This window comes from Musa acuminata, chromosome BXJ1-10 (assembly GCF_036884655.1).
Source record: "Musa acuminata AAA Group cultivar baxijiao chromosome BXJ1-10, Cavendish_Baxijiao_AAA, whole genome shotgun sequence".
Taxonomy (NCBI): domain Eukaryota; kingdom Viridiplantae; phylum Streptophyta; class Magnoliopsida; order Zingiberales; family Musaceae; genus Musa; species Musa acuminata.
The window spans coordinates 35,125,437-35,149,196 of record NC_088336.1 but is presented as its reverse complement, the minus strand read 5'-3'; the positions used below and the strand labels follow the sequence as shown (position 1 = coordinate 35,149,196).

Here is a 23,760-nt window from a genome sequence, read left to right as displayed (position 1 = left end):
AATCTTCTCCGACTTGCACCCGCTGAGGCCGACCGTGACGACGCCAACCGATGACTCCGATGATGATCTCTTCTCCTCTTCCCAGTGGTATCTTTGCTTCCCGCTGACTCGTCGAGCGAAACCATGCAAGCCGACACCCGCGACGACTAGAATTAGGCATGCAACGAAGGATGCGTGAGCTCGTCTCCTCCTCATGGCCTACTGGAATACCTTCGGTAGCAGATGCTTCACGAACTCCTGCAGCAGTTGGAGGAGATGAGGGAATCTGAGCCAAAGGGGAGTGAAAGACGGCACAATAACTAGATTTCCTCCGATGAGTCGTGTTGTGATACGTCGACATCCCTCGATCGGTGACTCCACCAAACCGCATTAATGGTTCTTCAATTCTCTTGCAGGCGACCAACGTAACAGAGACACAGAACGAGAGTGTAGCATTTACTTATTGCTTTGAGGAAAACATGGAAGAGGTTAATAGCCTTCAATCCATAACTCTTTCTCTATCTCTTGTCGCAAATTTCTAATTAACTAAAATATATTATATATTTAATTATATTTTTAATTAAAAAAATTCAATTATAGTAAAACATTTTAGAATATAAATTTGAAACTAAATACTAGTTATCGAGATTATAGATCTATTCTCAATATCTATTCGTCCTTAATCCATTTTAGCAATATATTCCCGGTCTCTCTTTTCGCTTAGCTAATCAATATAAATATATATATATATATATATATATATATATATATTTAATTTATCATCTGTTTAAGCTTTCGAGTTGAATTAGTTTATAACATTATACATGCTAATGCAGAGTTATTTTTGTCATGGATTGCAAAATCTATGGCTAGATTGACAATCAAGGTTCTTATCTGTTACCACCTTAAAAGGTATTTAAAATCTTTGTCTTGTATTGCTAATGGTTGATGATCTAGTGATATATATTGGGTTTGATCTACACTCTAATAAATTTAAGATTCAGAACAAACTAAAATATTGAGTTACAAGGTCAATTTTTGAATTTAATTATATCAAATATAATATATCTTAGTTCTAAAATAAAGATAAATATTTATAAGATAGCTCGAAAAAGAAAAACCATTTTAGCTACCAAAGGTATAAGCTACATGGAAGACTGCTATGATCCAATCCATGGAGGACGAGTAAGAGTGAAGTGATGTGATATATTACTGTCTAAAATACACGCAACTGGCTTTATTCATCGTTCCAAGGAACACAAGGCCATACATATTATGAACATGGGCATCATCATGGTCACAGAACAAGTGCTTCTAGCTCGCATTGCACTCAGGAGGCAGTCCCTGTGGAAACCTCTTCGGATCAGTGCAGTAGTTATAGATCATGTAGTTCTTCTGAACCCACTTCAACCTGTTCATGGCATTCGAGTCCAGCTCCTGCCACATCCACGAGTTGCTGCCCATGGCGCAGGAGGAGGCCCCGGAGTTCCAGACACAACCATTGGCGGTGTAGTTCCTGTAGGACGCGGTGAATGGCGCCTTGGACCAGTCCGTCTTCACCAGCCCACCTCTGGTGGCCCAGTCGTCGGCGTCCCACAGGCTCGCGTAGGCCCTCATCGCTTGGCTCTTCGGGTACGGCACGCCGGCGGACTCTCTGTTCCTGAACTCTCTTATGGGTGTTCCGTCCACAGAGAAGCTGAAGCGTTGGAAGCAACAGAAACGTCATAGAAGATGAAGAGACGACGCAAGAAACTAAAGAAACGTTCTTGTCGGTGCAGCTTCACTCACACAATATGCCTAGGATTCCATAGGACAGAGTAGGTGTGGAAGTCCATGGTGGGATCGAACCAGAGGTAGAACTGCTGCTCTCTGTCCCCCTTCCCCTGGGTATACAAATTGGTGTGGACAACGTAAGGGTCTCCACTGAGGTTCCCCAGGAACTCAAAGTCGATCTCGTCGTGTGTGTTTCCTTGCGAAGATAACTGCAACACGAGGCTAAGGATTCAGTGCGTGGAAATATAGAATTGAACTCAAGTACAAGTTCAGGTTCTTGACATACGTAAAAGGTGGCCACCGTTCCGGCGGAGTCGCCGGGGACGAGCTTGAGCTGCATATCGAACTTGCCGTAGAGGTATTGATTCCTGGACTGGAATCCAGAGCCAGAATACTTGTCGAGGGAGAGCATGAGGAGCTGCCCGTCGTCGAGGATCTTGGCGCGGCCATCACCCCAAGTGATGTCTACGTCCTGATAGAAGTTACCAGCTAAAGCGATACTAGATAAACAGAGCGCCAAGAAGAAGCAAGCCGCAGTAGAAGCTCGAGAGGAGGCCATGGCTAAAGAGATCAGGCGATCGAGTACAATTCTTGGAGAAAGTTGGCTGCCTTGTCCCTATATGTAGGGAGGAGAAAACGAGGGACAAGGAAGATTCCCTGTGGGCCGGGGTTGTTCGTGACTAGATTGAGATGTCGTCTCCAGGAGTCAGCACGCCATGGAAACTTGCTTTCGTTTGACTTCAGGAGAAAGGAGAAGGGTGGTGTCGAGTGCACCGACGGCCAACACCACAAACACCATGGGATAGTTTTCGATCACCAACCCCGACCCACTATTGGGTTGTGGTCGGTGATGTGTCGTCTCCTGCGCCTCAAAAGGGATTTCGATGATGATGGTGATCATGATGATATCAAGCAATGAGAAGGAAAGTGGATTACGTCTCCATCTGCAGCTTAGTGCAGAAGCAACTATGCGGTCAAGGATAGCAACGGGCGGATCCATTCCATTGTTATCGGATGTAGATTGGTGTTGTCAGTGCATGTAAAGTACGAAACTTCCATTCAGCATTATGTGTATCTTTCGGTGTACGTGTCCAGTAGAATACATTGCTTACTGAAGCTTACACTCCGGAGGCAAGGCAGCCCCTCAGGGAACCTCTGGAGATCAGCACAGTAGTCGTATACCATATACTTCCTCTGCACCCATCTCAATCTCCAGAGTCATCCACACCCGCTGCTTGCTTGAAAAAATGAAAATGCTTTGATTTTTCTTAACAGAATAAAGAGATATTTCCTTATATAGTTGGGAAAATCTTATCTTCTATCGTGCCCCCGCAAAATGATACTCCTGATAAAGATATAAATCTTCGGTCACTGGCCGAAGACAAGTGCGAACGCATTTCTCACTGATACCATGAAGAAAAGAATAGAAGATAAAGAACATGTTCCCTCTCCTATTTATACAAATTAGGAGAAAGGATTTCCAAAATAGAGGATTTTACTCGTATAGTTAGGGAAATCTTATCTCCTATCAGACAAAACCGACGAACACATCCACTCGCAAGCGTTGGCTTTGAAGTTTCGGAAGGACGCAGTGAACGGCGCCTGAGTCCAGTTCGTCTTCACCAGCCCGCCCCTTGTGGCCCAGTCGTCGGCGTTCCATAGACTGGATGGAGTACAGCCTCATCGGTTGGTTCTTAGGGAACCCTACCCCTTTAGATTCGAGATTCTTGAAGTCTCTTATAGGAGTCCCGTCGACCGCGAGTCTGTCATGTATATCTGAGATTAAGTCATCGATTGCGTCGAAGTAGATTTATGTCAGAGCAAAGAAGGAGGTCTGCTGGGACTCACATTACGTGACGTGGATTCCATATGATGGAGTAGGTGTGGAAGTCCTTGGAGGGGTCAAACCATAGGTAGAACTGCTGCTCTCTGTTACCCTTTCCTTGCGTGAACACATTGGTGTGGACTATGTAGGGGTCGCCGGAGAGGTTGCCGAGGAACTCGAAGTCGATCTCATCGTGTGTCGGCCCTTGCGAAGCACTTATTGGTGAATCAGGCGCCTCCACTTAGATGGGTAAGGCTCTATGTGTGTATCAGCATATCTCTATGCCTGGTGAATCTCAAAGTTTTCATGTTAAAGAAACTAAATTCCTATCTATACATACTTTCACGAGTTTCATAGTGCTTTCTTTGATTGCTTTTCCTTTTAATCGCTAAAGAGTTCCAAGATAGAATCCATCAAGTTACCCAGTCCACAACTCAAACTTCTCATTGCAAGCCGAAACGAAAAGAGTTGCAGCATCAAATCATGAGAATAAGCTCGGTACAAGATTCAAGAGATACAAACTATTCAACGAGCCTCATGTTAAATTGTTCTGCTGCTTCAGATCCTATCAAAGGCTGTAAACAGTATGAGATCTTCTAAGCCCAACTAAAATAGTAGAAATGCCAAAACAAACACTGTTGATACCTTTAACTGATCTGCTACTTCAAATCCTATCGAAGGTCGTAAACAGTTTGTGAGCTTCTGCACCCCCCAAACTCAAAACAGTAGAAATGTCAAAACAAACACTGGAAATGGACACTGTTGATAAATTAATAAATGCAAGTTCCCATTATGATAGTATTAAACCACAAGAAACCTGAAAGACGCTTGTGAGCATGAGATTCATAGCTGTCATAACACTGTTTGTGTTGCAGAATGATGGTAATGGGAAATAGTGCATGCAGAATTAATCTGCACTGCAGAAGAAAACAGAAGAGATTCTTAAGCTCAGAGTCGTTTCTTGTTATAATGGGTAGATCCACTTCTAGTGCTCTTCGTTCCCTGATATCTTCTACGGTCTGGTGGCTTTTTTACCTTTCAGCACTGTTTCTTGCATCCAATTCGAAAGAACTACGTCTTGACCTCCTATCAATTGCCTTCTCGCTTGCCTCGGGTATAAAAATAATTTACAGAAACATACGTGCTGTGACACAGAGAAAGCACACCGGATATTATCAGTGGAACTAAGAAAACAGAGAACCTATGCTATCCACATTTGCAAACTACAGAAAAAGTACACTTCTTACAGAACACTCCAGAAATTGAACAACAGATATCTGGTGTCATCTATTCTGATATTGTGCTAGTCATCGATGTTCTTCATATACTCCTTTGAGAGTCTGGAATTTGTAATCAAGTGCTGTTCCTTGACGAGAGAATGCCCTGATTCAAGCAATGCCTCGACTGATTGCTGTGTCCAACGACAATACCAGTTGAACTTTTAAGTGAGCACACATATATTTATACCAAATGGAGTGCTCCAATAAAATAAAAGCAATGCAGAGACATGGTTCAAGATTTACATTAAATAAAGCAGTCTGCATGTACTTACAAAATTCAAGGAAATTGAACCCACATCTAAAAATGGTTTTAGTTAGTTTGGTTACTACGTGGTATTTTATTATCTTACCCATGGAACTGATGGACCCAAGATAGGAATCCCTGTCCCATGGAGTTACACAGCCTGACACCACTGGCAAATTAAATTCCTTGTCACCATCTTGACTCATATACCCACCTTCTTTTTGTTACACAATCTTAATCTCAGCCATGAACCTTAAGCAAGAACAAGAAGAGTCCTCACAGGGTTGGTGGAACCAGCTTGGGTAGGAAAACATGATGGATGTTGATGAATTCACAAAGAGACCAATGGAACTTCCTATTGATTAACTGGATGGAGTGGCCGAGAATCTCATAAGGGGGGTTGCTAAGATCATCTTCTACCACCATACATTGCAGCACGATGTAACTCAGGGTTTGATGGCTGTCAATGAAAAATGATACAGAGAAGGGATATGAGAAGCTAGGATTGGGAAGCAAATGATATTTGCTATATGGAAAGATCTGAAAAGTGGATTCAGACCACCCCTGATTCGGGGCACAAGGTGATCTGGAAATTATGAGGGTTGATGCGGTTTATTATGGGATACGAGATTAACACATGGCATATGGAGGATCAATCAAATACTATTACCAACACACCATGAACATTTCAATGAAATCCAACCCCTTGCTTCTCTGTTACCGTAGAGTCCCTACAAAATCTATCAAACCCAACTTAAAAATTAGCAAGGTGACAATCCTTACAACATCAATTAATTTCAATAAAATCTGACCCCTCGCCTACCTATGACTGTAGAGGCCCTACTAAATCGATTAAACCAGCTGTAATATCAGTTGGGCGATGAGCACTCTGGCCCTACAACATAAATTTGATTTCTTCAAAAGCTTAGTTCAGTCGTCTTTTTTTAATAACATCCATCAAAACTATTCTTATTATCATTATCATCAAAACTATTTTAATAACATCCATCCATAAAGTCGAGTCCGGTTCCGGATTCAATACTATTCTTATTATCATTATCATTTTCCTTCATCAGCAATATGCTCCATCTTTTCTCCACCTACTTCTATTCACTGAGGATAAGATATGTCAAAATCAACATATACCATCTATTCAAAAAGTGTTTATAATCATGCATCTTAAATCAGCTCATTCTATTTGTCCGATGACATGTCTATTATTTGCAGGTTACAAACTACAATAATATGCCAAAAGGAAGGAACAAAACAAAAAAGACATGGCATCTTCGATATTGCACAAGTATGGCCCCTACTTATCTCACCTCAGTAGTTGGATATTTGATTTTTTTTTAAATTTTGAATACACTCTTTCTTTATACCTCATATGAGCATGACTTGAACTAATATAAAACAAGAAGGGGGGATGAAATAAATTTTATATCAAAAAATTGCATTTATCAATTATCTTTTCTTAGATATCACTAAAGAAACATTTTATAATAGTATATTACATATTAAATATCATATAATCAAACATATTAAATAGCATAATTATATGATACAAATTCTGCTATAACAACAGGAAACATATATTAGGACTTTTTAAAAAAAAATGCAGAGGCATTAAGAATCTGGTAAAAAATTAACTATAACATATGCAATCAAGCTTAGATTCAAATCTTTGCCAATTTATATACTGTAACACATGCAATTGTAACACTATCATCTATCATCAAGTTCTAACCATATCCAAGTTTAACAAAAGCTACATTTATGATGGACCATCGTAAGCTTCCAACTTCAAAAAAAGGGAGGGGTGGGGGAGAGAGGGAGAGAGAGAGAGAGGGGAGCAGGAAAAAAAAATAAGACAATGAGAAAAAAAAGCTAAACAAGTCATCAACATTCATCGAGAGTTTAAAAACAGAAGAAAACAAAAAAGGTGGCGTCGTACCAATAACAAATGGTGCAGTTCAACATCAGTTACTTTATTGGGTGCTATGCTCAGTATTGAATAGAACGAGCAAAATAGCCAGGTCAGCATCACAATTGACCATCAAACTGTTCGTATAGATAAGTACAATAAGTTTAAAAAACTTGCCCTAAACCAATCTTATTTTACTGATGAATACACTATTATAACCAAGGTTCGTTGTACCGTACCGTATCAGCGTTTCGACCCAGACTCGGTATGGTACGGTACCAGTGTACCGGGTGGTATATCAGGGCATACCGAGCGGTACACCCTGGTGTACCGGATATTTTTTTATTTTTTTTCATATTGTAGCAGTGCTACAGTATAGTACTGTAGCACTGTAGCGGTACTGGGCGGTCCACGTACCGGTAACCTGTCGGACCGGTACGTATCGCCCGGTACGGGCGGTATGCTTCGGTACGACAGACCTTGATTATAACCAACGTTTTCATCCATATTGAACCATGCAATTAAACTAGATCAATCAGAAACTAGTTCTTTATTAGCAACCAGCAAAAGTAAAAACCATTGTTGATCTTGTGAAGTGGGGTTTGAACCTGTATTCTATCTAATCACTTTTACCCTGGTTAACAAAAAAAAATCAATTATATCTTAAATAAATAAATCGGATGAAAGCCTCTCACCCTAAGTAATAAACCCAAATAGTATTTACTATTTAGAAATAGAGATTATTTCCCAATGTCTTCTACCTGACAATTGTCTATAAAGCCATTTTCTCATAATAATTGGCCTAATGTACTCTTGCCATGGCAGGCATTGTAGCTTTTCAAAAAGGAGAGATATAGCCTTGTTGGCTTTCTCTATTTGGGTGCACAAGATGATGAATCTATATGTGAAGGGTTAATTTAATATAATGGGAGCTTGGCTTGATAAATAAATATAAATACACACACACACACACACACACATATATATATATATATATATATAGAGAGAGAGAGAGAGAGAGAGAGAGCAAAAAGATACTAAAATCTGAAAAGAAAATTCTGTTTTTGTCAATATGTTTAGTTGTCGACTAGAAGTAACTACTAACTTCTGTTGTACCAAATGAATTAAGCTACCAAGAAATTGGAATGATAATAGGTAACTAGGTAGTTCAAACACTAACCTTAGGAGGAACAAAAGTAGAAAGCTGCCCATCCTTCTTTCCTTTGAGAAGCTTTTCACCAAGTTTTTCATATCCACCGGTATCATTTACCCACTGTAATTTAATAGGAAATAGTAAAATGTATGCATTTTAGTAATGCAGAGATTACAAACAGTAAAGAATGGTAACAAATCAGACTCAAAAATGAGGAAAAAAATAGAAGATATTTAATCAGATTAATGTGGTAACCACATATTTAGTGGTTTTAGAAAGTATTGAATAAAAAATTAACTGATGCTAAAAAAACAGGCAATCACTTAGTTAATTACAGAAAAGCTTATCTGAAAACATGAAGCCTACTTTTTGCGTTATTTGATTCCATATTGAAGCAAAATGACCTTTACTAAATTAGTCAATACTGATATCCAGTTTTAACTTAGGACTTCCATAACAAATGCAATCTTGGAAACTAGAGAATCGATGAAAGAGCACCAGTGGTGGACCTTAGCAACTATGAATTTTCCTTTCACAATTTGTAATCAAGATGAATTTGAAACATGACCTTGCTCTAGGCGATTAGTTTTAGTATAAGCTCGAGAAACTTGAAAAAGAGTACATGAGAAAAAGCTTGATGTTAGGTTACAAAAGCATGACAAGTTTTTCTCTTTCCTTTTGCCTTTTAAGTTGGTAGGGCCCCTGATGCTGGGAACATGTGCATAACATAAGATGATGTTCCAAAGAATATTTTAACTTAAATTGGTCAAATTTATGGCTAGTGATGTGCGATGTTGCAAACTTAAATTAGTCAAATTTTAAAGTTCTTTCTGGTTAATTCTTTTAAGAATAACTGTAGCCAAGATTGAAGAAAGTTTGTGTTCGCATTTGCACCCCAGAACTCTCCAAACATTAAAAAAAAACAACATTTTAAATATGCGAGCAGTTCTTATTTTCTAAAGCAAAAGAAAATGATAGTGTCACAAATCATACTTTAATCTAGAATCCTAAATATTATCCACCCATGTTAATGCATCTGCCCATGCAATTGCTTACTCATTTATATATTGCTTAAATTACATTAAACTATGATATGACAATTCCACAATACACTTTCTATAAAGTGTAATTATACATGAATAGCTTTATAACATTTTAATTATCTTATAAAAATGTGGTTTATAGTAGGTAGGCAATACCGAATGATACCGCTTGGTACGGGCGGTATGTACCGGTCCGACGGCATACCGGTACGCGGACCGCCCGCTACCAGACGGAACAAAAAAAATAATAAAATAATATATATATACATATATTTATATTTATATATAAATATTTTAGAAAAAGACGACATTCAACGACGTCGCCGAGGCGACGCGACGTTGCCTTTTTCAGTTTATATATATATAAACGAGGCGACGTCGCCCCGCGTGGGGAAGGGAAAGGCGACATCGCCGAGGCGATGCGATGTCGCCTTTTAAATTAATTAATTATATATATATATATATATAAACGAGGCGACGTCACTTCGACGACGTCGCCGAGTTATATATATATATATATATATATATATATATATATATATATATATATATATATATATATATATATATATATATATATATATATATATATACCGCTCGGTATACAGTTTCGTACCGTACCAAGCGAACGTCGAAACTCAGGTACGGTACGAAATTGCAGACCGTCGGTTATGGTAGAAAATAATTGTAGATTCTCTCTACAATTATTGTAGATTCTCTCTCTTTTCTGAATCATTAAAAAAAATTCAAAGAACCTCACCAGCTGGGCACCTTCTATATTCCAGTCATATTGCCATCAATTGTTCATGCCTATCTTGATTAAGTTTGCCTCAAGTATACCTGCCTTCACATCAAAATTTTGTCTGTTGCTTATATGGTATGTTAGACATTAGTGTTGGTAGATACAATATTGTGACTGTATGCAACATACATGTATGACATGATAAGTCCTACTAAAAATTCATGCAAGATTGAGGTTTGCCCAAGGGTGTTTGTCCGGTTCCTCCAGCTCTGCAATCCTAATTCACTTTGCTTTTAGTTTTTTTGAGGATAGGATAGTTTACCCATCAAAACTGTCATTTTGTAATGTGTTTGTGCTGCAACAGTGGTCAGTCCATGTAAACTAGAACAACGTTCTACAAATCTGTGACCCTTGAAATCTATACAAACTGTTTCTATGTTCTAACCATTTCAAATGATCCTACGCTAAAAAGTTGCATCAGCAACCAAAACTAGAATTTGTATCACTTTTTCCTAGTTTACTAAATAAACATATCCTGTTGCAGAAGTTTGCATTCCTGCACATTTACGATGGATTGACACAAATCTTGATTTGATATGGGAGTTTACAGGGAAAAGAAACACAATGTTGTCAAATGTCCTGACTTAAAACACTGAAAAGTCTAATCTGTAACTATGTAAGAGGTAAATTTTGAAATTCCTCATCATTGAAAAGCTTGGTACATGACCCTGAGACAACACAAAATGTCGAGAACAAAACTTAGTTGGCTTCTTTATTTAGCTCATTTTGCTTTCAGTAATATATCTTCCAATTCTTACCTTAAAATGTTGATCTTACCAAAGTCAGTAACAAGCCAACAAGTGCAGGATTTCAACAGCAATATTTAAACATACTTAGGTCTATGATTTTATGCTAAAAATGTAACTAAAAGAGTTATATTGGCATCTAGTAAAGGAAAACAATAGAACTTTATTATAAACAAAGAACACCTGCAAGATTGACTGATCATAAGTCTTTGACCTAAGTGCCCCATAAAAATCCAATGCTGCAAAAGGAACAAAATGATTTGATTAACACACTTACTTTAGAAAACTAGAAGTAGATAAACATAAACAAAAAAAAAACCACAAAATGCAGAGCAAGTATTAGCTCAAAGCCAATTATGTATCTGAAGGACTCCTAAGTGCCAGGATTCTTTTGACGCAAATTGTGAAGATAAGATAATATTTCAACTTTTCAAACAAGTTTGGATCAATGCCCTGCAAAAGCTCAGACTGCATCATATATCATCCAAAATATTAGATTTTTCATATCTGCCCATTCAGAACTATACAAGCAATTATTGAACATTTGAAGAAATATGTCTCTGTATTTCTTTACACAAACAGAGACACACAGATACATACCCATATTTGACTTAAACCTTAAATGTGCATCATTTAAGTTTAAGCTCCTGCAATATTTAATATGTTAAAGCCCCATATATTTAAACAAATGCCAGTGTATAGCATGCCAAATAGAAACCTTTTCCAGAGACCATGGTGGTGGCAATAGTCTACTGGTATGCACTGAAGGATAAAAATAATAATGATCTTTAAAAAAAAAGAAATTATGAATCATATGAATCTTTCTTGACTAAAAAATGAATTCCGATATTTTTAAGGTACCTTTTATTCTAAGATTTCTTATAAGGACTATAGAAAAAGTAAAGGCAACTTAGAAATTAATAGCTAGAAAATTGACAGTGCCCCTCGTGCTTCAGAAATGCACTCATGCACTCACTTCCCACCACTTATGCTTGCATGACTCTAACACTGCTTATTGAGATATCTATGATTGGCTAGATATGGAAAGACATAATTATCCCGAAATAAACAGAAATAACCAGAGGAAATGATTGACAAACCCCAAATATGAAATTAGGATATAATGAATTTTTGTTCAAGGTTGATGTTCTTGCTGTTATAACCTTGCACTCATCACAACTAAGGAGGATCTAGATGTAGATACATCTTTGTTTAAAGCAGCAAGACAAGTCAAAGATATCCAAGTCTTAAGCACCATGCTTTCATTCAATCAAGTTAAGAACATCAAATTTCTGCCCTAGAGATGTAAAAAGTGTTTCTATCAAAGCTAGTCATTTCCCTTCATCCAGATTCTGCACAAGATGGGGAAATTCAAATTATAATTCCTAGCTGCATCAGATAATATAGCAATCAGCTATCCTTTTAGCTTCTAGGTTAATATCTCTTTAGCCTAATTTTTTCTTGGCCAGGTATTTACCAATTTTATACAATTGACATGAGATTGATAGACGCTTCAGGAGTTTATCCCATGAATTCTTCTACATTTCAAATTTTGCTTTATGGCAAATGATTAACTGAAAGTCAGTAGCCAAATGGATCATTTGAATTGATTTTCTCATACATATGTCATTTATAAAAACCAGTCTCAACTCTTGATGATGTATACCATGGATATATACTGAAGATAAAACATATAATGGATAATTCTGTAAATGTGTCTCAGTATTGTTGCTAGGTAAATGTAGTATGAACTCTATTTTGCCACAACTTCGACAAGAAAGATATTAAGAAAAATCAGAATAAAAATATGATGCTAACCTCTAAAACAAGCATAATAAGTAGAAATTGCTGTCACAAACTTCATAGGGAGATTCAGACAGTAATACTCTAGCACTAAGCAAATGCCTCAGGAAATCATGGTGCAATTATGCCAACGAAAATAAAGATGCAAGAAAGAAAGAGCATTACTAAAAAGAATTAAAGTGAGAAACAAAGAACATTGAGTCCCCACCTCTTCCAACCCAAAGAAAGAATAACAAAAAGATAAGACACATTTTTGCATTTCAGTGAAAATAGTTTCTGAGTGATAAATAAATGCAGAAACTCAGTGTCAAAGTGTTATCCTTGTTTTCTTTATTTTTTATTTTTAAGGTTGGTGAGCAACTACAGATACAAGTGGAGAAGTACCTTGGTTTGGAAATGTGTCTACAACTCTTATAACTTCATCACGGGTTATTCCATCCTTAGCATACATCTGGTGAACAATGTTAATTATATCTTCATGGTCTGGCTGCCTGTTTCAGCAGAATATATTCTGTATTGACATGTAACTAAAAGGCGCATAAAATATTCATATTGAATAGTATTTAGACAAAAGCAGTGATCCCAAAAGAGGTCCTAAGACTAGCAAGGAGGAGGAAACTGAATGAGCATCATATCTACAATGTTGGTACTTGGTAGCAAAAATTTGACTGTTTCCATAACTAAACAAACATAATAAGAGTTTAATCAGTTTATAATTTCAATAGAGAAAGCATCACAATGTGTATGGCCTATAAAGTACATGAGCTATGTCTGATAATCATAGCTAGCAGGTCTCAGGGGCTTTAAGATGCCTTTGGCATATAGCATTGTTCAAGAAACCAGGCAGACCAGTATATACCAGGCAACCAATACATGCCACCTGGTATATACCAGTCCACCCGTGGACCAGGACACAGATCGCCTGAAAAAGAGCAATCCAGTCCCCCCAACCCACCGGCATGGGTTGGATTTGGTACCTGAACCTGAAAACCTTGGTATATAGAAGATGCCTAGATGATTTCTTTATAGTTTCAATAAAGTTACAAAATTGTGATGGTGCATCCTAGCAAGTAATCAATATTTCCCTTGCGAAACCTTCCAAAACATTTTCCAGAGAATTTGCTGGCCATAACTCAACAAAGCATGTGCCACACACTGCAATTTGCCAGGAAACATACTGGGTACGTGTTATACTCGAATGCTAGTTCACGCAGTTGGAGCTAGTAGCCTAGTACATGCCTATACATACTTGCAGCATGGAGCAAATATTCAAGCATGTGCCAGGCCACACACAGCAAATACTTGCAGCATGCAGCCTATACATCCTTGGCGCTGTAAACAACAAACCTTTTTTTGGGATAAAGCAGCAGGGCTGCAATCTTATTTCATAAGAAAAGTGAAATAAAGTACAGGAAAAGAGAAAAGAAAAGATAAACAAGAAAATATGAAATAAAAATAATTATGAAAGGAAAACCATAAAAAGGTTGCCATAAATTCATCAATAATAATAATGATAATAATAATAATAATAATAAATCCCTTAGCACAGAGAGCCCTTAAAAAGCTGGCAAACCATAAAAGGTTATGCTTGATGTTGCAGGAGAGACCATCTGGGGCACCCTTGAACATTCTGTTATTCCTTTCCTTCCAAATAGCCTAGCATATCAAACATTAGCAGTATAAGACCATATCCAAAATGTCTCCAATTGGAAAGAAGGTAGAATGTCTCCATGAATTCCAGAATTAGAAATGGCGGAAGACATCCCAGATAGAAGAAGCCAAAGAGCAGCATAAAGAAGATGTGGTTGGTGGAATCCACCAAAGCATTAAAAGTTAATAGGAAGGGTGTTGGATCCATCTCTTCTTGCAAAGGAATTCTTCGTATCTTATCTTTTTCATAAGAGCCATGCAGAAAGTATTTGGCTTTTGGTGTACAAGTGGAGTTCCCAGAGAAATAATTTAACATCTCCCAAGTTGAAAAATCTATAAAAGGATATGACCTCGAATTTGAAGACCATCTCTTAGCGGTAGAATCCCATGTGAAATAATTTTCTCCTATCCCAAGAAAAGCTGGAGAGGGCTGAGGGCAAAGAGATAAGATTATAGTAGGTCTTGATGTTATAGGTTTCATGGAAGGCAAATCTCAAGATTACGGAAAAGATAGGTGAAGCAGGGAAAAGCAAGCTCCAATTGAAAATAGATGATGAGTTGCAGAAACATTTAGTGGCCATGATACCCTTGTAAATGAGAGCAAAGGACTCCTGAAATGATGGTCGCCTCAATGAGGCAGCCATCATCTGATGTTTTCAGGGCATAAGCACTTTTCAAAGAGGGATGACATCAAGTAAGGGATTTCCACCACTATTTTCCAAGAAGGGACTTGTAAAAGTCTGAAAGATCAATAACCCTTAAGAAGTAGCATATTACATAATCAAACCAAAATCATAGTAGTAGGAATGCTTGCTGACTCTAAATCAATATAAAACCCTAAAGCAGCTTCAAGTTGCTAACTTCTAATGAAACATGTTCCTTTAATGCAAGAAGAATATCTTAAAATGCAACAGAAATATTAACATCTCTTGTACACTTCTGTATCGTAGAAAGGTAGAAGAAATTAAAAGATAAATTTCATATGAGAGGAGGCACTTACCAGTAGAACTTCTCCATCCTTCCATCACGAATCAAAGGAGCATAGAGTGTAGAAAAATCATTGCCAGTTACAATAATAGGAACTCTATGCACAACATCTGATTCTCTCCACTTCTGTCCAATGCTTACTCTGGTAGGATTATCTGACAAGTTCATCAGGGTTCCAACAACTATTTGGTTGTTGACGGTCATTTGTGTGTTTCCTAGGTAGAAAGAAACAATAATGTCATTTAAGTGTTGTTAAACAATAGAATACAAGTAACGATACAAGTAATGATACAAGTAATGCCATTTCTATAAGCAAGCTGTAAGCTGACAGTTTATTATAAATTAAAACCTTTTGGACAAGCAGGTCACTCTGAAAACAAGAACCTCAGTTAGAACAACACATTTTGCACATCATAGCTAATAAATAAGATACCTTAATCTAATTTTATGTTATGAACTGACCAAATTCACAAACAAAAACAGATAAATGACTGACCAAATCTCCCCAGCCCAGCATCAATGTCATTAATCATCAAACAGCTCATTTTTCCCTGTTTATGTAAGAAACAAATCATTAAACAAGTATAATGAATTCTCTTGAAAGTTACAAACATCTCTCAGATAGAAAAATATGGAAATAGAAGATAGCAAAATATGATTCGCCTTACCAGTCGGTACCGACGTACCGACCAGCTGTCGGTACGGTATATACCAAAATGTGCTGAGTCATACCGAGCATACCGACACATAGCACATGGGGACGTACCAATATACCACCCATACCGGTCCCCTATCGGATCGGTATGTACCACCCGCACTAAGCGGTACGGCAAACCTTGAGTAAAATAAAGCAATTTCAACTAGACATTGTGAATACATGATATGAAACAGAAATTTCTACATTTAATATTAGTCAGTAGACAGTTCAAATTCTGTTCTATACCTGTAATATAAATATCCAGACTGTACATACAAGCTTCAGAAAAAAATCGATGGCTTTTGAGCATTTTATGGTAATAATTTAATTACCTAGCATAACTTAGTTCACTAAAGGGACCTCAACCATAATATAAGGGATGCACCAAATAGAGGGTGACAGTAAGGAAGAAATCAATTCAGCTTCTTTGTCCAGTATTCTACTGAAAGCCTAGGGTAATTTTGAATGAGATTAATCTCTGGATATGGTATATGTAAAAATTCCTAAACTGCAAAAATGAGTGAGAAACTAGAAAATATTACGTAAATGAAACAAAAACATAGAAGCAGTAAAAGTTTATAATGACTCTGACTTGGTTTTGAATCACTTGAGAAGCTGTTCTGTATCGGTCACGTATGAGCCTGCCTGGTTCTCCTGCAAAGAAAATGAACATCATTTATGGAAAAGCAATCATACATTTTTATAATAAAGACAAGTTTTAAACCTCAGATCCATTAAAAAATAAGTTATTTCTCAGTTCAAAAATTCTTATTTCAGAGAACTAATTTCAAAATAGCATACAATTAGGGCATATTGTTAGACTTATCTATTGGAACTTGAAACATATCTGGCCTACATTTTTAGATGGCATACACAAAAAAGAAAAGGACAAATCCAATCTACTGACTTCATATAACCACTTGGTTAGGAAAGGCATCATATAACATAATTATAATATAGAAATGATAATTAACATATGAAAAGGCTGCTTCACATAAGAAAAAGGGCAAATCCAGGCTACTGACTTCATATAACCATTTGATTAGGAAAGGCATCGTATAACAGAATTATAATACAGAAATGATAATTAACATATGAAAAGGCTGCTTACTGAGTTTGCATGAAGAAAAATATACTGCTTAGAATAAATTAAGAGAACAGTGATGCATGGTCACCTGCCCTCTCTGATTCTAGCTCACCAGCAGACATAATGACTGGTTCAATACCCATTGCACGAAAAATAAGTTCGGTTTGAAATGTTTTCCCTTGACCTTTTCCACCCCATATACCTAGAAAATTAAATGTTTGTATCAGAATTAACAAAGACAATAGCAGTAGCTGGCTAGCTGCATGTTCTCAACACAAGCAATTGATACCTTATGAGACAATAGAAAGGAACTTGTGACTTTGTGGTGTTAAACTTAAATAATCAACATCATAAAGTTAAGGATGGTCCACTACGTGAGGCTTCCACCATTATGGGATTAGAAAAAAAAGAGAAATAATGCATCTGGTTGCAACTGAACTGGAACAAAAGCCAAAGAAATATCATTGAAGTATGTTGACATGAAAATTCTTAGTAAAATAGAAGTATATGTTATTCAGAAATATTCAAGTAAATCCTGCAACAAAAAGATTTAAGAAAGAAGAATAAGATGAAGGTATGCAAAAATCCTTTATCGGATACTTGGGCTGCATTGACTTTGATAAGCTCTGAACATAATTATCAACTTTCAAATATTCAGATTTCCTAAATGAAATTTTAGACAGCAGAGGCATAAGACTAGCCCTCAAAGGCTTACTGGCGATTAAGATATACCATTTGATAAAGCTTTGTAAGCTCATAAACCAAGAGCTAAACACAACACACAATCTTATACAACTCCAGAGAAAATGTAAAAGAAGGGTTAATTTTATAATCTTAAATTTTAATTACACTTGGATGACAACTAAAACCAGATCATCCAAATGAAAGTCAAAACCCAGAAAAAGGCATACTGGCATAACACTACAAATAGAAAACAATACATTAGAATCGATACTTGCTATCCATGATTTCTCTTAGAACATACATTAATTCAAAGAGCAAAATGTAGTCTCATGCTGCTGAGTTATATTTCGGGTCAATACGAACTCTTTCAATGATGTCAACGATATACGCAACCAAAATTCAGAGGTGATGTGTTGAACACGATCAAAATCTAGATCCAAATCTAGCTTGCAAAAGTTGCAAGCTTGTGCAGATTTTCTCCTTTCTGTTTCTAATATAAGAATAGTCACAATCCACGGAACTTGCCTTGATGCTTATTCTAACATATTAAATAAGACACCTAGATCACCAACCCAGATAAACAAGCAGGCATCTTGTCACTATGAAATCTAAATTGTGTTTTAACAAATTACAAGTTAGGAAGTGGGTTTTGTCTAAGAAAATTTTAATTATTTTTGCACATGAAAGTTTTGTGAATATAAAATTTAATCAGTTTCCACACATGAAATTATACAACACAAAAAAAAGCTTTAACTTTTACCTAGTATTAAAGGAACCTTAACATTGAGTAGATGGGCAATGTAGTTCTTCACAATGTGGCAAGCTGCAAAAGATGAAAGACATTCATGAAAGACAAACTTAAAACCGGAACTGGTTATTTTGATGACAAAGTACCAAATACATCTGATAAAGGCAACAAATATAGAAAGTCTAATTATTTTTTAATTCAGGCTTATGTATTGAAATAATTAAATCCATGAATAACTCAACATTTAGTCAAATGAGAATACCAGAATTAATCATGAACCATTACGTGAATCACCCAAAAACTCAGTCACTGGAAAGATATCGAGAAACTAAGATCTTTTAAATGTCGATCACTAATATAATATACTTACCACAGCCATAACTTACTAGCATTATTTAACCCAAATGAGTAGGTAGGTTTCTGCAACTATCCTTGGATGGATCTGAAACATATGTCCCATCTTTTATATTCTTATTATGAGTTCTATAAAAGGAGACTATTAAAATACTCGAAATTGTTAGACTTAGATCATTATTAGCTTTCAACTAACTCTTTCCTACATAGCAGCTAAAAGACTGGCCACCATAAATAAAGAATTCTTTAGGCTTTTGAGTGCACATTGGTGTGTCCTTGTTCATTACACATGAAAGTTTCAGTTCTTGTGTCTTTTACAGAAAATAGCTTTTCGTTTGCTCCAATAAGATATATTTTCAAATGAAAGACTTTGCAAACCAAAAGAAGTCCTTATCATTTGTGCCTGGTCCACCAAGAGAAAAATGAGAACTTAGAAGTCAACAATTCTAAAAAGGTATACATGAAACTATCTATTTCCATTCTATACTAAAGGAATCCAACATACTCTGTCAGCATATGGCACATTGTCCATTCTATAAGAAAAGAATCCAACACACTCTGTCATCATTCTTCTTTGTTCGTTAATGTGCAGTATTGAAGCTTGAAAGCTTCTTTATTAATGTGATTGATGACTATACATCATCGCTTATCTATGTGCTACATTTTCTGTCATAAAGTGCAAGGACTTCACTAACAAAAATATTGAAACATAATCATTGATCTTGCTCATGGATAGCTGGAGTATCAACACATGTTCTTTTCCCCCAAAATCAGGCATTAAAAAATTCGTGATAGCAGTTAAATTCAAGATCTTAACAACAATGTCACAGCCCTTTGCATCTTTTACCAATATGGACATACAGCAAGCTGATAATTATAATAGGTGGCTTGCCTTTTGTTTCTTTAGATTTAATATGTTCAAAATAAGAATACAATTCATTTACTTCAATTGAGCTAACAGTTTGCTTTCTGGTTTCCAGAATAATACCTTGAATTGACAATGAAGTTGAGCAATCTTACAGGCTAATTTTATTCCTAGAGTCCTATGAAATTTTGTTTGTTCTGATTGCAAGAAATTGCAGTGATTATTTACAAGCGAATTGTACTAGTATTCTTAATACAGTGGCTGTAGTCAGTTGCTATTGAACAAGAAGGGAAAATGCCAGTAAATTTTCCAACACCCAAATGGAGACCATGAACTTTCAAAAAGAGAAAACTAGAAAAACCTTTTTTTCTTTCTCTTTTTTTTCTCCTCTTTCGACAAACATCCAGATAGTACTTTTCTTTCACTTCCAAACTAGAAGGCTAATACCACAATGACATATAGTACAGCATCCAATGAAAATTCCATCTCAATGTCTATTTTCATGAATTTATTCCAATTGCATTCTTTAACTCCAGCTGAAAAATAAATTGATTATGTCCTGAATAGTTTTCAAATCATCGCTACGTACTTAATTTGTTACAATTTTAAGAAGACAATTTAGTCATCTATGTAGTTGAACATAGAGACAAGTCAAAAGCATAGTTAAAATAGATAGAAAAATTCCTTAAAAGATAATAGTTCATATAAGTTTCTTGATTATAGCAAGATCATTAAAGTGGAGAGCTAGATATGTATAATCAGATCCTTTAGATCAAAAGGGAAAATTATCCAATACAGATGCAATGCTCTCTATATTTACAAATCTGAACATTGTGCAGTTAGAAAACAGCAATACAAAAAGTTAATGTTGCAAAAAAGAGTATACTAAGATGGATTTATGAGGTTACTAAAAGAATTAAGTAAGAAATTTACATACATGACTAACTGAGGCAGTTCTAACTTTCAATCAAGAATAAAAAGAAAGCAAACTATTTAAGATTGTCTTAATATGTTCAAAATGCATCGGAGTGAAGTGAGTCTATTCCAAATAGTGATGCATGGAGTACAAAAAAAGATAATACTTTAACTGGCACTATTATTGCGAGCATAACTCAATAACAAGAGAACATCTACGTAGATGACCCTAATATCAATAGGAACCAGAGTTCAGAAGTAGCACCAGTTTATAGTCATATCAATGGGAACCACTCGAGTTGTCTTGGTTTCAGTCATATCAATAGGAACTAGAGTTCAGAAGTAGTACTAGTTTATTGCCAAGACAACAATAGCCTCTTCTAAGGTTCCAAAAAATGGTCGAACCTAAAAAAAAGGCTATTGCCAATGCAGGTCGTCTTGGGGGGGTTAATTGACATAGCATTACCCATAAAAGCAAAGAGATGCCTTACCCCTAAAAGCAAAGAGATTATTTCCATGACTTGACCTTAGTCACCCAAAAAGTTGTAAAGGAGCAACCTTACCATCATACCAAGGCTTGTTGTCAACTTTCTATAATTTACCTAAATGATTTTAATTTCTGATCTAATCCTTAGAAGCTCAAAGTATAAGCACCCACCAAATATCAATTTTATTTACCAAGTATACATAATAAGCAGTGATTGCAAAAGGCGCTCGAGCGCTCGCCTAGGCGCTCGGGCGCTCGCCTAGGCGCTCGGGCGAGGCGAGGCGAGGCCCGAGCGCCTCGCTAATGTCCCAGGCGGCGCGCTTCAAACAGGCGCCGCCTGGGCGCTCGCCCGAGCCCAGGCGCTGGGCGCTTCGGGAGAGCGCTTGGGTAAACCAAGGCGACCGAACCAAAATTTTAGGTCTGGTTCGGTCCTGGTTCGGTTGTTAGTTGGTTCAATCGAACCAACTAAACCGATATAACTCCAACCCTAACCCTAACCCTAACCCAACACTAACCTGCTGCCGCTGCCGCTCTCGATCCTGATCCCGATCCCGATCGCGATCTCGTCGCTCGCTGCCGCTGCTCGCCGCTGTCGCTGCTCGCGCCTCCCGCGAGCCTTCCCGCTGCTCGCGCCTCCCGCGAGCCCTCTCGTTGCTCGCGCCTCTTGCGAGCCCTCCCGCTGCTCGTGCCTCCCGCGAGCCCTCTCGCTGCTCGCGTCTCCTGCGAGCCCTCCCGCGAGTCTTCCCGCTGCTCGCGCCTCCCTCGAGCCCTCCCGCTGCTCGCGCCTCCCGCGAGCCCTCTCGCCTCCTGCGAGCCCTCCCGCGAGCCTTCCCGCTGCTCGCGCCTCCCTCGAGGCCTCCCGCTGCTCGCGCCTTCCGCTCCCTTTCTCTTTCCCGCTGCCGCTGCCGCTGCCACCGCTCGCCGCTGCTGCTGCTGTCGCTGCCGTCGCTCGCCGCCGCCGCTCGCCGCTGCTGCCGTCGCCGCTCGCCGCTGCTTCCTCGTTTCTCCGTCAGCAGGTTTATACTATTAATGTGATTATATTTATTAATTATATTATATATTTTTATATTTTTATTTAAAATTTTAAATAATTATATTTATTAATTATATTTTATATTTTTATATTTTAGCGCCTCGCTTCGCTCGGGCGAGCGCCTGGGCAAGCGCCTAGCGCCTCGGGCGTTTTTGGACCTTGGCGCCTTTTGGCGCCTAGCGCTTTTTAAATCACTGATAATAAGACCTTGGTTTTCTAGTGCAATACTAACCATATTTCTGCAAACCAACTCCTTTACTATCAAGCAATAGAAGGAAAAGATGAACCACTTGAAAAAAAGTTCAATTTACCAAAATAATGGGAAATAAGATAAGATGCATTCTTACTTTCATATCCTACTGAACTAGAAGTGTCATTCTAAAACAGAAAGGAACAAAGCATCAATCAAATAGGCAAAAATGCTTAAAGGCAATATTTTTTTCATGAAAAGTAAACAAAAAAAAACTTCTTCTTGTATTTTAATTCAAAAAAAAATTGCAAGTGTCTAGAAGTACATGATACAAGGAAATAGTCCAACTGCTCCTTTTTTTTTCCGCAGAGTGACGCCTCATTAAATTTCAAGAAAGGCAAAGTCATGGCAAAGTTTCATAGAGCTTACCAACTTTGTCCTGTAGAATAGGACAACGCACTGTCAAGTGTAGTGTTCAAATTTTAAAAATTGAAAGAAATATCAAAAATGACATTATTGGTAAGAGATATGCCATACTAAAATTGTGCAAAGAAAATGAAAAGCAAGAGCAAACTTTAAGTATTTCAAGAAATAAATGGCACAAGTATGCTTAACTTTTCAATTCAACATAACAGCATTAAAGAAAGCAACAGCATAGACATAGATTCCTTGATATGTGCAAGCTTAAGAGTGACTTAGCTTGATAGCTTGTATACTAGATAAAAGTGACAAAATTATAGGCTCATACTGCCACACATGCTAGATAACTTTTACATGATACCGCTGACAATATATTCGAATTTGATTTTATATGTCATGGATCTTTAGTTGTGACAACATCTACTTTTTTTTTTTTTTATGTTTATACCGTATCAAACAACCTAGTGCAACGAAATTAAAGAACAGGTACGGAGTCAGAAATGGAGACCAACCAAGAAGGCAGGTGCTATGTAGTAATCGCCCTGGAGGTACTCGAACGACCTCGTTGCCTTCTGCCTGTAATCAAAGACGATATCCGCTGCGAAAACCAATCAAGCAAGTAACATCGAATCAGTAGAAACAATCTGAAACCAAATCCAAAAGAAAGAGAAGGAACAAAGACGGCGATCATCGGACAGAGGGACGCACAGTCCTTTCCAAGGAAGTTCCCCACGAAGAGGTCGTCGATCACGCCCTGCCGAGCGCCGACGGCGATGTTCATATTGTCGGCCTCCTGGCCGAGGCGGTAGAGGTAGTCTTTCCCCTCCGAATCCTTGGACTCCCAGGACGACTGCTCCGAGATCCTCTTCGCCTCATCGGGGCGGGAGGAGCATTGGAGGCGGGTGGAGTAAGACGTCCACCGCCGCCTCTTCTCGCAGTTCACGGGGTTAAGGATAGGAATAGGGATCGAAGGCGAGGAGAAGGGGAGGAGGGCAGAGTGGAAGCTGCTGACGACCGCCATACGATATGGATGGAGGAGAAGGCCGTCCCTTTTTATTTATAACCCTCGAAAAA

The 23,760-nt window shown here is 37.7% G+C and overlaps 2 protein-coding genes across 2 annotated transcripts; both read right to left on the bottom strand.

Annotated features, from left to right (window-relative positions):
* Positions 1–1,165: 1,165 nt before the first annotated feature.
* LOC103969688 (xyloglucan endotransglucosylase protein 7) lies at positions 1,166–2,351 on the bottom strand. The gene is made up of 3 exons (XM_009383314.3): positions 2,039–2,351; positions 1,768–1,961; positions 1,166–1,675 (listed from the first exon to the last, which is right to left on the bottom strand). Exons 1-3 carry the CDS (start codon positions 2,309–2,311, stop codon positions 1,294–1,296), a joined length of 849 nt encoding a protein of 282 aa, XP_009381589.2. The 5' UTR covers positions 2,312–2,351; the 3' UTR covers positions 1,166–1,293.
* A 1,973-nt stretch (positions 2,352–4,324) lies between these two features.
* Positions 4,325–23,722, bottom strand: LOC103970007 (ribulose bisphosphate carboxylase/oxygenase activase, chloroplastic). The gene is made up of 13 exons (XM_009383631.3): positions 23,395–23,722; positions 23,199–23,284; positions 22,696–22,705; positions 18,435–18,497; positions 17,079–17,192; positions 16,496–16,557; positions 15,703–15,757; positions 15,220–15,421; positions 12,954–13,060; positions 10,950–11,005; positions 8,203–8,295; positions 4,825–4,988; positions 4,325–4,721 (listed from the first exon to the last, which is right to left on the bottom strand). The coding sequence occupies exons 1-12, from the start codon at positions 23,705–23,707 to the stop codon at positions 4,881–4,883; spliced, it is 1,269 nt and encodes a 422-aa protein (XP_009381906.3). The 5' UTR covers positions 23,708–23,722; the 3' UTR covers positions 4,325–4,721; positions 4,825–4,880.
* Between the last annotated feature and the right edge of the window lie 38 nt (positions 23,723–23,760).

What these genes read in the sequence shown, in the direction of transcription:
- LOC103970007 (XM_009383631.3), bottom strand. Translation starts at nt 23,707, where the DNA reads ATGGCGGTCGTCAGCAGCTTCCACTCTGCCCTCCTCCCCTTCTCCTCG. An exon ending in GCTAGAATCAGAGAGGGCAG is followed by an intron (nt 16,558 to 17,078) that starts GTGACCATGCAT and finishes TTTTCTTTGCAG; the next exon opens with GAGAACCAGGCAGGCTCATA. An exon ending in CTACTTTTGTTCCTCCTAAG is followed by an intron (nt 4,989 to 8,202) that starts GTTAGTGTTTGA and finishes CGTTGGACACAG; the next exon opens with CAATCAGTCGAGGCATTGCT.
- LOC103969688 (XM_009383314.3), bottom strand. Translation starts at nt 2,311, where the DNA reads ATGGCCTCCTCTCGAGCTTCTACTGCGGCTTGCTTCTTCTTGGCGCTC. An exon ending in GAACGGTGGCCACCTTTTAC is followed by an intron (nt 1,962 to 2,038) that starts GTATGTCAAGAA and finishes CTCGTGTTGCAG; the next exon opens with TTATCTTCGCAAGGAAACAC. An exon ending in TGGAATCCTAGGCATATTGT is followed by an intron (nt 1,676 to 1,767) that starts GTGAGTGAAGCT and finishes CCAACGCTTCAG; the next exon opens with CTTCTCTGTGGACGGAACAC.